Here is a 12474-nt window from a genome sequence, read left to right on the forward strand (position 1 = left end):
AAAGGCCTTCCACTGTGTGTGATTGCCATCTAGCAGAGAGTGTGTGGGGGTGAAGGGGTGAAGGCATCCTGAGCTCTTCACCCACGCAACGATTGTCTCCCCTGGCGCTCCTGGCGTGCAGCTGTGACTGCACTAAAAGACTTCCCGTCGGGGTGTAATTAGCTCGGTTTTGTTCCAAGCAAATGACGCTATTATGACAGAATATAGACACCGCGAGCATGGAGTGGGGTGGTGGGGGGGGGGATACGACGAGACGTTATAAAATCATGGAACAATTCACGCCGAACGAACGAACGAACGCCGCTGCGTCTTGTCAATAAATCACATTCGCAGGAGGAAAGTCGTGATAACGACAGTGGTGGAAAAGTAACTGAGTGCATAATTATACTGTACTGTATTATAAGTACTGTACTTGAAAACATAATTTGAGGTACTTTTACTTTACTTGAGTATTTGAATTTTTCAATACTTTATACCTCTACTCCACTACACCTCAGAGGCAGATGTCGTACTTTTGTCGCACTAGAATTATTTGGAAACTTTAGTTACTGTGCAATTTATATTTTCATTACAAAACATAATGTACCAATTAAACCCCATTGTATGCTATTATGTGTAAGCTCACAACACGCTGCAATGCAACACGTTGTTTGGAGCTTGTTTGACAACACAAAAATAAATAAAAAAGTGAAATTGGCCATTCATGAGTAAGTTTACTTTATATTACGCATATTTGGATGCCAATACTTTTACATGTAATACTTGTAACAAGAGACGTTTGGTAATGTGGTGGTGCCACTTTCACTTAGAGGAGAATTCTGGACCCTCCATATTACCTTGTTAATCTGGTGTTATGATATCCATGAATGATCGTTTGGGATTTTACGATAAATCACTTATTTGTATCGCTCGACAATTCCTTCTTTTTTTTTTTGATCAGATTTTCATAATGATGAAATGACTTCACAAAGTTTTGACTCTGTGGAGCTGCTGTAAAGAGATTCCACCCACTTCTGGTCAGAGCTAACTCGCTAGAATAGATGTCTTTGTATTGGTTTCCCCCGCCTCTCTCACTTGTTAACACATCGGGTGCCCCGAATTATTCGACGTTTAATTTGCTGGTGCCCATGGCAACGCGTCATTTTACCTACCTTCGAAGTACTGGCGAGAAAAGTAATCCGAGTAAATGTAATCCAAGTATGTCCTGTTTATTTCGCGAAAATCTTTTCTTTCAGTCAGGACCGTTTTTTATCAATTCTAAGCCACAGGGTTTGTGTTACGGCCGGTAGAAGAGGCTGCCGTTTTGAGAAAAAAAAGAAAAAATGAAGAGAATCCGGAGAAAACAGCATTTTTGTGCAGCTGCTAAACAGGAAGTCAACGAGACAGACAGCACGTCCGGGTGACGTAATTTCGCGCTGCATGTTGGGAAATGGAGTTTGTTTCATCACCGCGGTAGCCAACTGCAGTAGCTACAGTACAGTATAGTTTACTGTACAACGCGTCGAACGCGTCGTGGGCACACGTAAAGATCAAAGAGATTGGCGCGTGGGCACCACGTGGGCACCCGATGTGTTAATGGATGGAATAGCATCAGATTACCGTAACAAAAGCACTCGTCCGGTGCAATTCTCCTTTAAAGGTCCGCTGACACGCCCCGAAATTATAATAGTATGATACATTAGGTCACGTGGTCTCTCTGAAAACGGTCTGAAACAGTCTGAAACTCATGTCACAATTTAATCTGCCCCTCGCCCCCAACAACAGCTGACCAGTACAGTAAGTAGTCTTAAGTGAAGTCAGTTAATTTGATTGGCTTATAATTGCGCATTCTCACAATGACATCATAAAAATATTAACTCATATTTGAAGATGACTTTTTAAAGTGACAGTACCCCTTTAGGTGACAGTACCCCTTTAAGTAAAACACCCTGAGTACTTCTTTCACCAGTGGATAACTGTGTGTTTCTGTTTGCTGTCATGGTGGCCAGTCTGTCCTGGTGCCCACGGTGGAGACGGCTCGTCTGGGCTTCCTGGTGGAGCTGCTGCTGCAGAGAGGACAGCCTGTGATGCTGGTGGGCGGCGGGGGCGTGGGCAAGACCGCTCTCATCAGGAACCTGCTGGACGCTCTGCCTGCAGGGACTCACATGACCACTAGGGTGCCCTTCAACTACTACACCACCTCCCTCATGCTGCAGAGTGAGTACCTTTAAACCCGTGGTTCTCAAAGTGGATTCCAGGGACTCTGTGGGTTCCTTCAGAGGGGTCTAAATTGACTCATACTAGTCTGTAACTCTAACCCTAACGGATACATTTGGTTCCATTTGTACACTGTCAGAGTTAAGGGGAGATCTTGACATTTAACATTTTGAGAAACACTGCTTTAAACTGCCACACCGCTTCCCTCATGCTGCAGAGTGAGTACTTTTAAAGACATTGTGCCGTGATCTTTCCCTCCTAGGCTACAACATAATCATCAGGTATTGTGACTATACTTGTAAGAAGATTTTTTTCCAAAAAAGTGTACAGAAATTGTTAAAAATATGTTTTTGTGTGGCTACACCCACCTGTTGATTAAGTATGTCTGGTTGTCAGGTGGGTGGTGACCCAGCTGAAGTTAGCCACACCCACAGTATTGTTGTATGTCAAAAAGGGGAGGGGATGATATTATTATGTCATTATATCACTGTATTTCAGTTGGGCTTTTTGACAGAGGCTTTCAGCTTTCAGGAAGTAACAAAAAATACACAGTGAAGACATATTCGCATATTTAACCACACCTGGGGGTCTATTAGAGTAATGTTAACTCCATACACACATACAAAACAGAAAAAGTAGAAAACTATGGCACCACCTTTTTAAACGACACCACCATCATGTTGCAGAGTGAGTGGACAGTAAAGTGTTGTTCTCTCTGACTGCCACACGTCAACTGAACTTTAGCACCATCTGCTGGTGGTGAATCTTCAGAACATGGATCACTCAGTTTGTCAATAGATACCGAGGATCAGCGGTTCTCAATCCTTTTTGTGTCAAGGGTCAAGAATAGCAAAGATGGTAGCAGATCTACAAGCTTGCGGATCTGCTACTTGTGTGACGACACTGTAGTGTGATCAAGTAGGAATATTAATTTACAAAAAAAAAAAAAAAAAAAAAGTTAAACTATGGAGATAAGAGGTTTCTGGCCAGACTGCAACGATATACCATAGCAGTATTGAAGATTCAGCCTTAGCTTATGCAGGACACAAGAGTCCCAGCTGTAGTCAGCTGTCAGTCAGCTCTTTTCCCATTCCTCATTCACATATCAGCTGGTCATTATGTTACACTGTCATATTCCAATCAAAGCTCTCATTAAATACGGCTTGCTTTCTTTACCTGTGCTTGGTTATCTGAAGCCTCGGATACTCACTGCTAGCTGCCTCCTCCACCCCAGCCTCCACCCTTGATCAGTCGGGCTATTAAGCTCAAATACTTGTGATTATGTCTGATTAAGTAAGTTACGTGTCATGTATTGCTATTGTTCTGCTATTGTGTCCCTATGGGGGGTATTGCTTAGCAGGGAACATCTCCGAACGCCGAGCCCTTCAAGTGCCAAAAGAAACTGTATTCCATTTATGTAATAAATGGTTAAACCTACTTTGACGTGAGTGTGACTAAATTGTGTTGTTGTGGTGGTCTATCTTATAACTGTATTGTGTGTGTGTGTTGTGGTGGTGATCTGTCTTATATAAGAGTTATGATATATTGTGATGCTCTGTCTTAGCGGTGCTGGAGGGACCCTTGGAGAAGAAGGCTGGCAGGAGCTACGCTCCGCAGGGCAACAGGAAGCTGGTCTACTTCATAGACGACATGAACATGCCAGCGGTGGACGGATACGGCACGGTGCAGCCACACACACTCATACGCCAACATCTGGACTATAAGCACTGGTGAGTTCACACATCTGGACTATAAGCACTGGTAAGTTCACACTGACGCTAACATCTGGAGAGTTTGTCCTTTCCATTAAAGTTACATGCTGTAAAGTTTGGTTATGACAAAACCTTATGTTTTTGTGTATACATACGTCCAGTCTCTATATTTTGATAGTAATCATGTTCAGTGACAAGGGCCTCTCCGTCTCGGTATACCAATTTCTTTTGCGTCATCATTGCCAATTTCATTTGTTTATCATGTATCCTGTATGAGTTTTCTCTCCTGATTGGAGGAAATTGGTATCCCACCTCAAAATGTATTTTCCATTTACTGAAGAGAGACAGGGAGACCTCTGTTACTGAACAAACACTCTATAGCAACGATTATGGGACTATAGATGGAGCGATATAGATTTGGTTTCATATTAAACCCAGTTTTTGTCTTGTAGGTATGACAGACAGAAGCTGTCCCTGAAGGACATCCACAACACTCAGTATGTTGCTTGTATGAATCCGACTGCTGGCAACTTCCACATCAACCCCAGACTCCAGGTATTTTCTGAAATGTCATTTAAATGTTGTTTAAAGGAGCAAGTAACAATAACAGGGGGAGCAAGATGGGGGAGGGGCTTGGAGGAGGGGGGAAGGGATTCATGGACTGTGACATCAAAGTCCACAGCACTTTTCTGAACCTAATTATTCAGAAAACCCCAGACCACAGAAAATCCACTGAATGTTCAAAGTTCCGTTTTTGGGGGTGCAATTGAGTTCAGAAAACATAATTAGAAAAAAATCTGTGCGAAGTGGGTGGTGCAAACGTGACACACGTGGGTCGTTCTGTCCGTGATAATACACACAAAGTGAAATGTAGGAGCGGTTTGCTCCGCTCAAAAAAAAAGAAAGAAAAAAAGTTCATGTTCTCTCCACAGAGACATTTCTGTGTGTGTGTGTGTGTGTGTGTGTGTGCGTGTGCGTGTGCGTGCGCTAGGAATGGGACGATAAGCGATATTATAGTTTATCGTGATAAAAACACTCACGATAATCATATTGTGGAGATTCAATTTATCGTGATATCGTCCTCCGTCATGCACTGGGATCAATTCACCTTTTATTTGCCGAGCTGCATATCCTGTACCATTTAAAGCCTCTATTGGTAAAATGTACTTAATATACGTACTTGATGCAGTCTTTTTTTCACTCTCTACCAAATCTCATTGCCAAAAAATAGCAGATCTACAAGTGTGTAGATCTGCTATTTTTTGCTCCAGGATAATGGATGTTGGGGATATTTTGATTATCGAGATAATATCATAAATCACGATTTCTTTGGTCACAATAATCGTGATATGACATTTTCATATGGTCCCATCCCTAGAGTGTGCACGCGCTAACTTCCCGTCTTCTCCTCGCAGAGACATTTCTCGGTGTTCGCCGTGAACTTCCCGTCGGCTCAGACCCAGACGTCCATCTACGGTCAGATCCTGGCCGGTCACCTGCAGCAGCAGCCGTTCGCTGCGGGGGTCCACAGGGTGGGCGGGGCCGTGGTCCAGGCCTCCATCGCTCTCCACCACAGGGTGGTCTCCAGCTTCATGCCCAGCGCCCTCAGGTTCCACTACCTGTTCAGCCTGAGAGAGCTGTCCAGCGTCTTCCAGGTATACGCGCTCTTCAACCCATTAACCATTTGAGTGCCGATCCCGAACAAGTTCGGCTTTTTTTCGGCAAGAGACAATATTCTTTTTTGCTATTTTACTTACCCTGAGCTGCTTGTAAAGACGTTGGTGGTCCTGGCTCGTCCTACGCTTTCCAAGGAGCTGAGCTACGTGCTCCGACGATTTATGCCATTGAAAATGGCCAAATCCAAGTTTACGGCCCCCCGATTTTTACTGAATCTATGCTGTCGGCGGCGCGACATTTCACGGGGTGCCGTTCCCGAACTAGTTCGGCTTTTTATATAAAATGAATTAAATACCGAAGCCTGAGGCTAAATTTTCATCCAGGCCGCCGACCGCGATCTGTTTACATCGGCCCGCGAGAGCGTCTCGCCGCCGAATCGCGCCGCCGAATCCAATGCATTCTCACATCTTTGAAGCTCATTTTCTCTGAACTGTGTTCTTATGGAAGTGGAAAAGGTTTATTTACGGCTAAATCGCCGAAAATCGGGCTTCTAACATGAGTGATAGCCTATGGCTATCTTATAGCTATCTTCATCCGGGTAATTTTCATGACACGCACGAACGTGAAAACGCACGTCACTGCTACGTGGGTCCCCGTATGTTACAGCGCTGGTCTATGGGAGTGACTCTGGCACTTTGGCACCCTCAAGTGGCCGTGGCACAGAAAGCTTTAAGACCTGGAATTCACCCTTTGTCAAGTCCCGCCCCTCTTCGCACCCTTTGGTTGTTGTGTCTTGGTGGGACAAAAGTACTTTCTCTCCATCCACCGCCATTGAAATTCAGTTGTTTCTTATTGTTATTTTGTGTATTCAATTCTCATTTTAAAATTGGTTTCAGTAAAAAGGAGCCTCTCAGGTGCAGTATAGTGACTGGATGGACCCCACAAAAAAAAACATAGTTTTGTGGGGCCGTTGGATTCAGAATCATGAAAAACCCCTAGTTAGACCCCTCACATGCTACTTAAAGAAGATTTTTTGGGGGGTCTTCTTTTCCTGTATAGTAAGTGAATGGGTAGGTGCAAGAAATCATTAAAAATGAACCCCTTGGGACGATATTTCAGCCTGTTACCTGGCAGAATCTTAAAATATACCCTTTAAGGATTAAGAGGGTCCACCCTATGCGCGTGGACCCCCCTTTCCTACTAGACTAAAGGGTGAATTGTGTCACGTTAGATTTTAACCACTCGCAGCACGGCCTCGCTGTGAGCTTGTAGATCTGCTATTTTTTCAAGTGGTTGGAGTCTAGAGTGACACGGATGCAGGTCTACATGGGTTAAAGCAGTTTTGGCTGAAGACTGTGAACAGGGAGAGCCCGGGGGCTCCCCTGAAAGCAGTGTGTAATACATTTCGGACAGGAGGTCCCCGACCACAGAAAAAACAGCCTTAACCCTCACGATGTACACTTTCTATGTCACAGACAAGACAGTTAATTTCCTCAAAAGATTCTTACGAGACTACCTGTCCTACTCTGTCCAGAAAAACGTACTGATGCTCACCACTAAAAACTAAAAATATGAAGTATGAGCTTTTATCAGTAATGTAACAGCCGTGTGGAATTCAGATACTCACAGATGGGTATTGCTTCTAAAGAAGACAAAGTCAATTTATCCTTACAGCACTTTATTTATCCTTACCGAAAATGAGGCTTTTTGGAAGTTTAAAGCTTCCTTTTATTCACTCAGTGGTATTACACATGTGCATTTAAAAATACAAATGCAAATACAAAAATAATTGAAAAGAAATCAATCAGGATTTACCAATGCCTTAAATTAGGCTTGTTCTAAAATAATTCCAAATTTAGATTTAAAAGCAGGAGGTTCCATTAGATTTAGATAATTCCAAAAAAGTATAATATTTAACACCAAATAGGTTTAATCTCAAAATAGAGAAATGTACCTCTTTTAATGTAAGTCAATTTTACCTTCATCCATGTGGAACCAACTGCTTGACATCTGAGCAAGGTGCAAGATAAGAAATCCCCAAAAAAAGAGCGCAAAGGGGCAGAGGACCAACGTGTCCTCCAAAAATCCCCCGGCTCCCCTGGTGTGAGCCGTTATATACGATGGTTCGATCTCAGGGAAATTCCCCAGACATATGTATGTGTGCGTGTGTGCACGTAGGTGTGCACACTCAGACAGGAACTTAGCTTGCATCTTTTTCAGACATGGACATATGCTGAGGTATGCAGAATGCGCTGATCAGTGATGAAAATAGACATGCATGTCTCAAAAAATACAGGCTGTATGTCCCGTACACAGTGTATGTAGTTCAAACACAGGAAATGCATAACCACAAAGAGGCTTCAAAGGCTTGCAAAGTTTCCAGTGCACCTGCAGTCATTTCAACCAGTCAATATTGTTCCTTCTTTAACCAGGCCAAGTGATAATAATGAGCCTGTGAGTTGTTCAACATAAATTACGTTCTTTTACATTTCACGATGTACAACACCCTCTCTCGTACATTTATGTTGAAAAACGAAAACCAAAAAAAATACATGTATGAACAAGACAACACCCCAAAGGAACAAATGAAAAGTACATATTAGACACAGTATGTAGGGCCTATAAGTACAACCACAAAGCTTAACGCAAGACTCCTTCAAATAGTTTGACAAAATATTCACCACCGTCTATACATACATAGTAGCAAACAAAAACAGCAGATTGTAAAACACTTTTACATTTTTTCCCCCTTTTTTTTTCTTTTCTTTTCTTTCTTTCTTTTTTGCTTTTTATGGAACACACAACAAAATAGAATGAATCACACAAAACCAGAGCAGTATAATGATTGTCCTTCTTGATCCAAACCAGCCCATGTCAGTCCCATCCGACCGCATTTCAAGCCCCGGCAAAAGTCTGTTCCCCTTCTTGCATTCTTCATCATAGTCACAAGAAAAAAGACCTTGGCCCACGCGGCCTAAGTCTCACAGTGCTACCCCTGGCCATCTTTGTGACCTTGCGGGATAGGGAAATGACGAGTCACCCCTCTTTGGGAGCGAATCGACGTACCACAGGTGCAGACGAGGTCCAGCCTAACAGGCTCCTAACTCTCCACAGTCCTGCGGGTGCAGTGGTGTCCTAAACAGGACACAGTTTCTCAGACAGTGACAGTAGCGAATCTTCACGGGCATTTGCGGTACGATCATGGGTCGGATAGGAAGAGTTCATCGTCGTTGTTGGGCAGAACCCCTCACAAACATTGAGAGGAAGGTCTGGAGTGTTCATAGTTAGTGGACTGCTCCCTTGGTCTGGCAGGTCAGGCTCAGCCTGTAAAGTTGTGTTAATGTTCCAAATAAAAACATATGTGACTTTAAATGAAGTAGAAATATTTCTAGTTCAAATAAAACAGGAAAAAGGAAAATACATAATTCTTTTAGAATGAAGATTGTCACTCTATCCCTTTTTAATATAATTTAAAATACAAATTCAGTGTCAATCTACTTGAATGTATTATTCTTATGTTTTCCTTTACAATGGGGTGGTCAAGTTCATAAAGCAAAGTGATGTTAAAGTTAAAACAACAAAAACATATTTCAGTGTTCAGAATACTCAGCCAGTAGGGCAGACAGGTCGGTGTGTCTCTAGCGTGTCGCCCCTTACGACATGTATCAACTGCTTCTAGTAGCAGCGGTGCTCCTGCTATGACTCAGACATGCCGTAATCAACTCACACATAGATCAAACAAGCCATACATACGTACATACATACACATTATGGAATGCATTGTTAGAACTGAATGTAAAATAGACCAACCAATCATAAAGATAGTTAAGACAACATGAGTGACGATTTCTTAAAACATATTTATTTTTCTCTCCCTCTCTGGCTCATACTGAAGCCAGCATACAAAGTCAGTTAAAGAGCCAGTCTAATAATCTTCGGAAAATAATCCGGAAAATAAAAATAAATCCACACGGCTGTGTGAGATCTCTTATTTGAGATTTTTGAGATGTTCTTAATCTCTTTCGTAGGTTCTTGTATTTTAAGCGGGGAAAGATTAGAACATCAAACTCCAGATTATCATTTTAGTTCTAGCAGAGTTCAACCTGCTAAGTGCCCGGCTGTTTTAGGTATGGTAGTTTGATGCGCTAAAGCTCTCGCCCGCCCCGCGTTAGGGCGCCATGAAGACTGTGAACAGGGAGAGCCCGGGGGCTCCCCTGAAAGCAGTGTGTAATACATTTCGGACAGGAGGTCCCCGACCACAGAAAAAACAGCCTTAACCCTCACGATGTACACTTTCTATGTCACAGACAAGACAGTTAATTTCCTCAAAAGATTCTTACGAGACTACCTGTCCTACTCTGTCCAGAAAAACGTACTGATGCTCACCACTAAAAACTAAAAATATGAAGTATGAGCTTTTATCAGTAATGTAACAGCCGTGTGGAATTCAGATACTCACAGATGGGTATTGCTTCTAAAGAAGACAAAGTCAATTTATCCTTACAGCACTTTATTTATCCTTACCGAAAATGAGGCTTTTTGGAAGTTTAAAGCTTCCTTTTATTCACTCAGTGGTATTACACATGTGCATTTAAAAATACAAATGCAAATACAAAAATAATTGAAAAGAAATCAATCAGGATTTACCAATGCCTTAAATTAGGCTTGTTCTAAAATAATTCCAAATTTAGATTTAAAAGCAGGAGGTTCCATTAGATTTAGATAATTCCAAAAAAGTATAATATTTAACACCAAATAGGTTTAATCTCAAAATAGAGAAATCCATGTGGAACCAACTGCTTGACATCTGAGCAAGGTGCAAGATAAGAAATCCCCAAAAAAAGAGCGCAAAGGGGCAGAGGACCAACGGCAGGGCCTGAGCCCTCCGTGTCCTCCAAAAATCCCCCAAAAAGCCTAAAAGATGCTCTGGTGTGAGCCGTTATATACGATGGTTCGATCTCAGGGAAATTCCCCAGACATATGTATGTGTGCGTGTGTGCACGTAGGTGTGCACACTCAGACAGGAACTTAGCTTGCATCTTTTTCAGACATGGACATATGCTGAGGTATGCAGAATGCGCTGATCAGTGATGAAAATAGACATGCATGTCTCAAAAAATACAGGCTGTATGTCCCGTACACAGTGTATGTAGTTCAAACACAGGAAATGCATAACCACAAAGAGGCTTCAAAGGCTTGCAAAGTTTCCAGTGCACCTGCAGTCATTTCAACCAGTCAATATTGTTCCTTCTTTAACCAGGCCAAGTGATAATAATGAGCCTGTGAGTTGTTCAACATAAATTACGTTCTTTTACATTTCACGATGTACAACATGGCAAAGTACATCACAAACCAAATAGCGCCCTTCCACTGACGAATCTAATCTAAATGTTCTCTCTCCTTGTGACTGTGTGTCCGTGCAGGGCCTGCTGTTCTCCAGGCCAGAGGTGGTGAGCAGTGGCCTGGACCTGGTGCTGCTGTGGTGTCATGAGACCTCCAGGGTCTACTCAGACAGGCTGGTGGACACCAGAGACCTGCAGATGTTCCATAGGCTGCAGGTGGACACCGTGCACCAATGCTTCGAGGTGACCTTCTCTCACTTACTGATCTGACCCAATTAGATGTCTCCACCTCCAAGCTTATGTCTGCTCTGCCGAAAGATTTGTCGCGCGAGATGACGATCGATAGAAATTACAAATAGTCAAAATAATAATAAAAAACTGTCAATGTGACACTGGCATTCTTCAAATGAAAATTTGAAACTGTACAATGAAAATTAAGAAAACTAGAAAGGTGCCATTCTGGGAAATTGTAAGTGTGGTTACACTAATGAGGAATCCACTTTGGGAAATTAATTCCATATTATATATTGTGATGTCAAGTGAAGCATGACCAATCCTGTCTGATTGGACATTATAATGTCCCCGGTATTACTTTAGCTGATTTAAAATGTATGGGACCTAGAACAATAGCGTGTTGCCTATAGCAACCACACTAATTAGACTCATATAAAATAACCAACACTTAGATTGTCTCAACTGAAAAGCAGATTCAACTAGCCTAACCCAAGATAGAATAAAGCATTTATGCTTGTGGAAAATCGCTGCTCTCTATTATAATATATCATTGATATTGTCACTGTCGGGTGGAAACTTCAGAGACAGTATATCTGAGGTTTACTTTTCAAGACTCAGGATGATGCTTTTGATGCTTTTGTGTGACGCTGTAGGAGGATCAATTAGGGTGTTCATTTCCACTAAAAGTTCAAATATGGAGATAGGTGGTTTCTGTCCGACAGCAATGTACATTAGGGAATCAGATGGGTTAGTCTCAGTGTAAAAAGTTGCAGCCACTGTTTTTCTGTTATGATGAACAACATTAAAACAACGTGACGTGCCGTTGTCTTCACAGGGGGTGGAGGATGTGGACCTGGTCAAACAGCCTCTGCTGTACTGCCACTTGGCCCAGCAGGGCGGCGCTGAGGAGAGCCTGTACACACCCATCAGAGATTGGGCTGTGCTGCGCAGCCTCCTCACAGAAGCTCTGGAGAGCTACAACGAGCTCAACGCTGCCATGAACCTGGTGCTATTTGAAGACGCTATGGATCATGTGTGAGTAGCATTGAATAAAACGGTCACCAGCACTTTCGCCTATAACATATTCGCCTACACGCATTTGGTCCTTTCGCCTGGCATTTTCGCCTTGGAGGAGAGTCTTTTCACCTACCTGTCTGAGCCATTTCGCCTACCCTCAATTCTGCTGTCAGACTGTCCATGTTTGCAAATTATCTCTTTGTCATTTAAATATTATAGTGACTGTGACAGTGGTGTCAAGTGAATCTAACAGTTTACTTGACATTTATTATTTTCACATTTTATTCCTAAAAAATGGCAAAATAGTTTTTTATGCCTGTTGACAGGCAAGGTTGATTCTATAGGCTATTTAGGTG

General features: G+C 42.5%; 1 protein-coding gene across 1 annotated transcript in view; it reads left to right on the forward strand.

Annotated features, from left to right (window-relative positions):
* The window catches only part of LOC308296806 (dynein axonemal heavy chain 11), a gene marked incomplete at both ends in the record, with an annotated part of 198253 nt that overhangs the window by 102265 nt on the left and 83514 nt on the right, over positions 1 to 12474 (forward strand). The window contains 6 exons of the mRNA XM_080740133.1: positions 1989 to 2196; positions 3761 to 3926; positions 4361 to 4463; positions 5324 to 5563; positions 10949 to 11110; positions 11937 to 12136. Of these exons, the coding sequence (XP_080596259.1) occupies positions 1989 to 2196; positions 3761 to 3926; positions 4361 to 4463; positions 5324 to 5563; positions 10949 to 11110; positions 11937 to 12136 (1079 nt within the window). The remainder of the gene's footprint in view (positions 1 to 1988; positions 2197 to 3760; positions 3927 to 4360; positions 4464 to 5323; positions 5564 to 10948; positions 11111 to 11936; positions 12137 to 12474) is intronic.

This window comes from Nannobrachium achirus, assembly GCF_963921795.1.
Source record: "Nannobrachium achirus genome assembly, chromosome: 2".
Lineage (NCBI taxonomy): Eukaryota > Metazoa > Chordata > Actinopteri > Myctophiformes > Myctophidae > Nannobrachium > Nannobrachium achirus.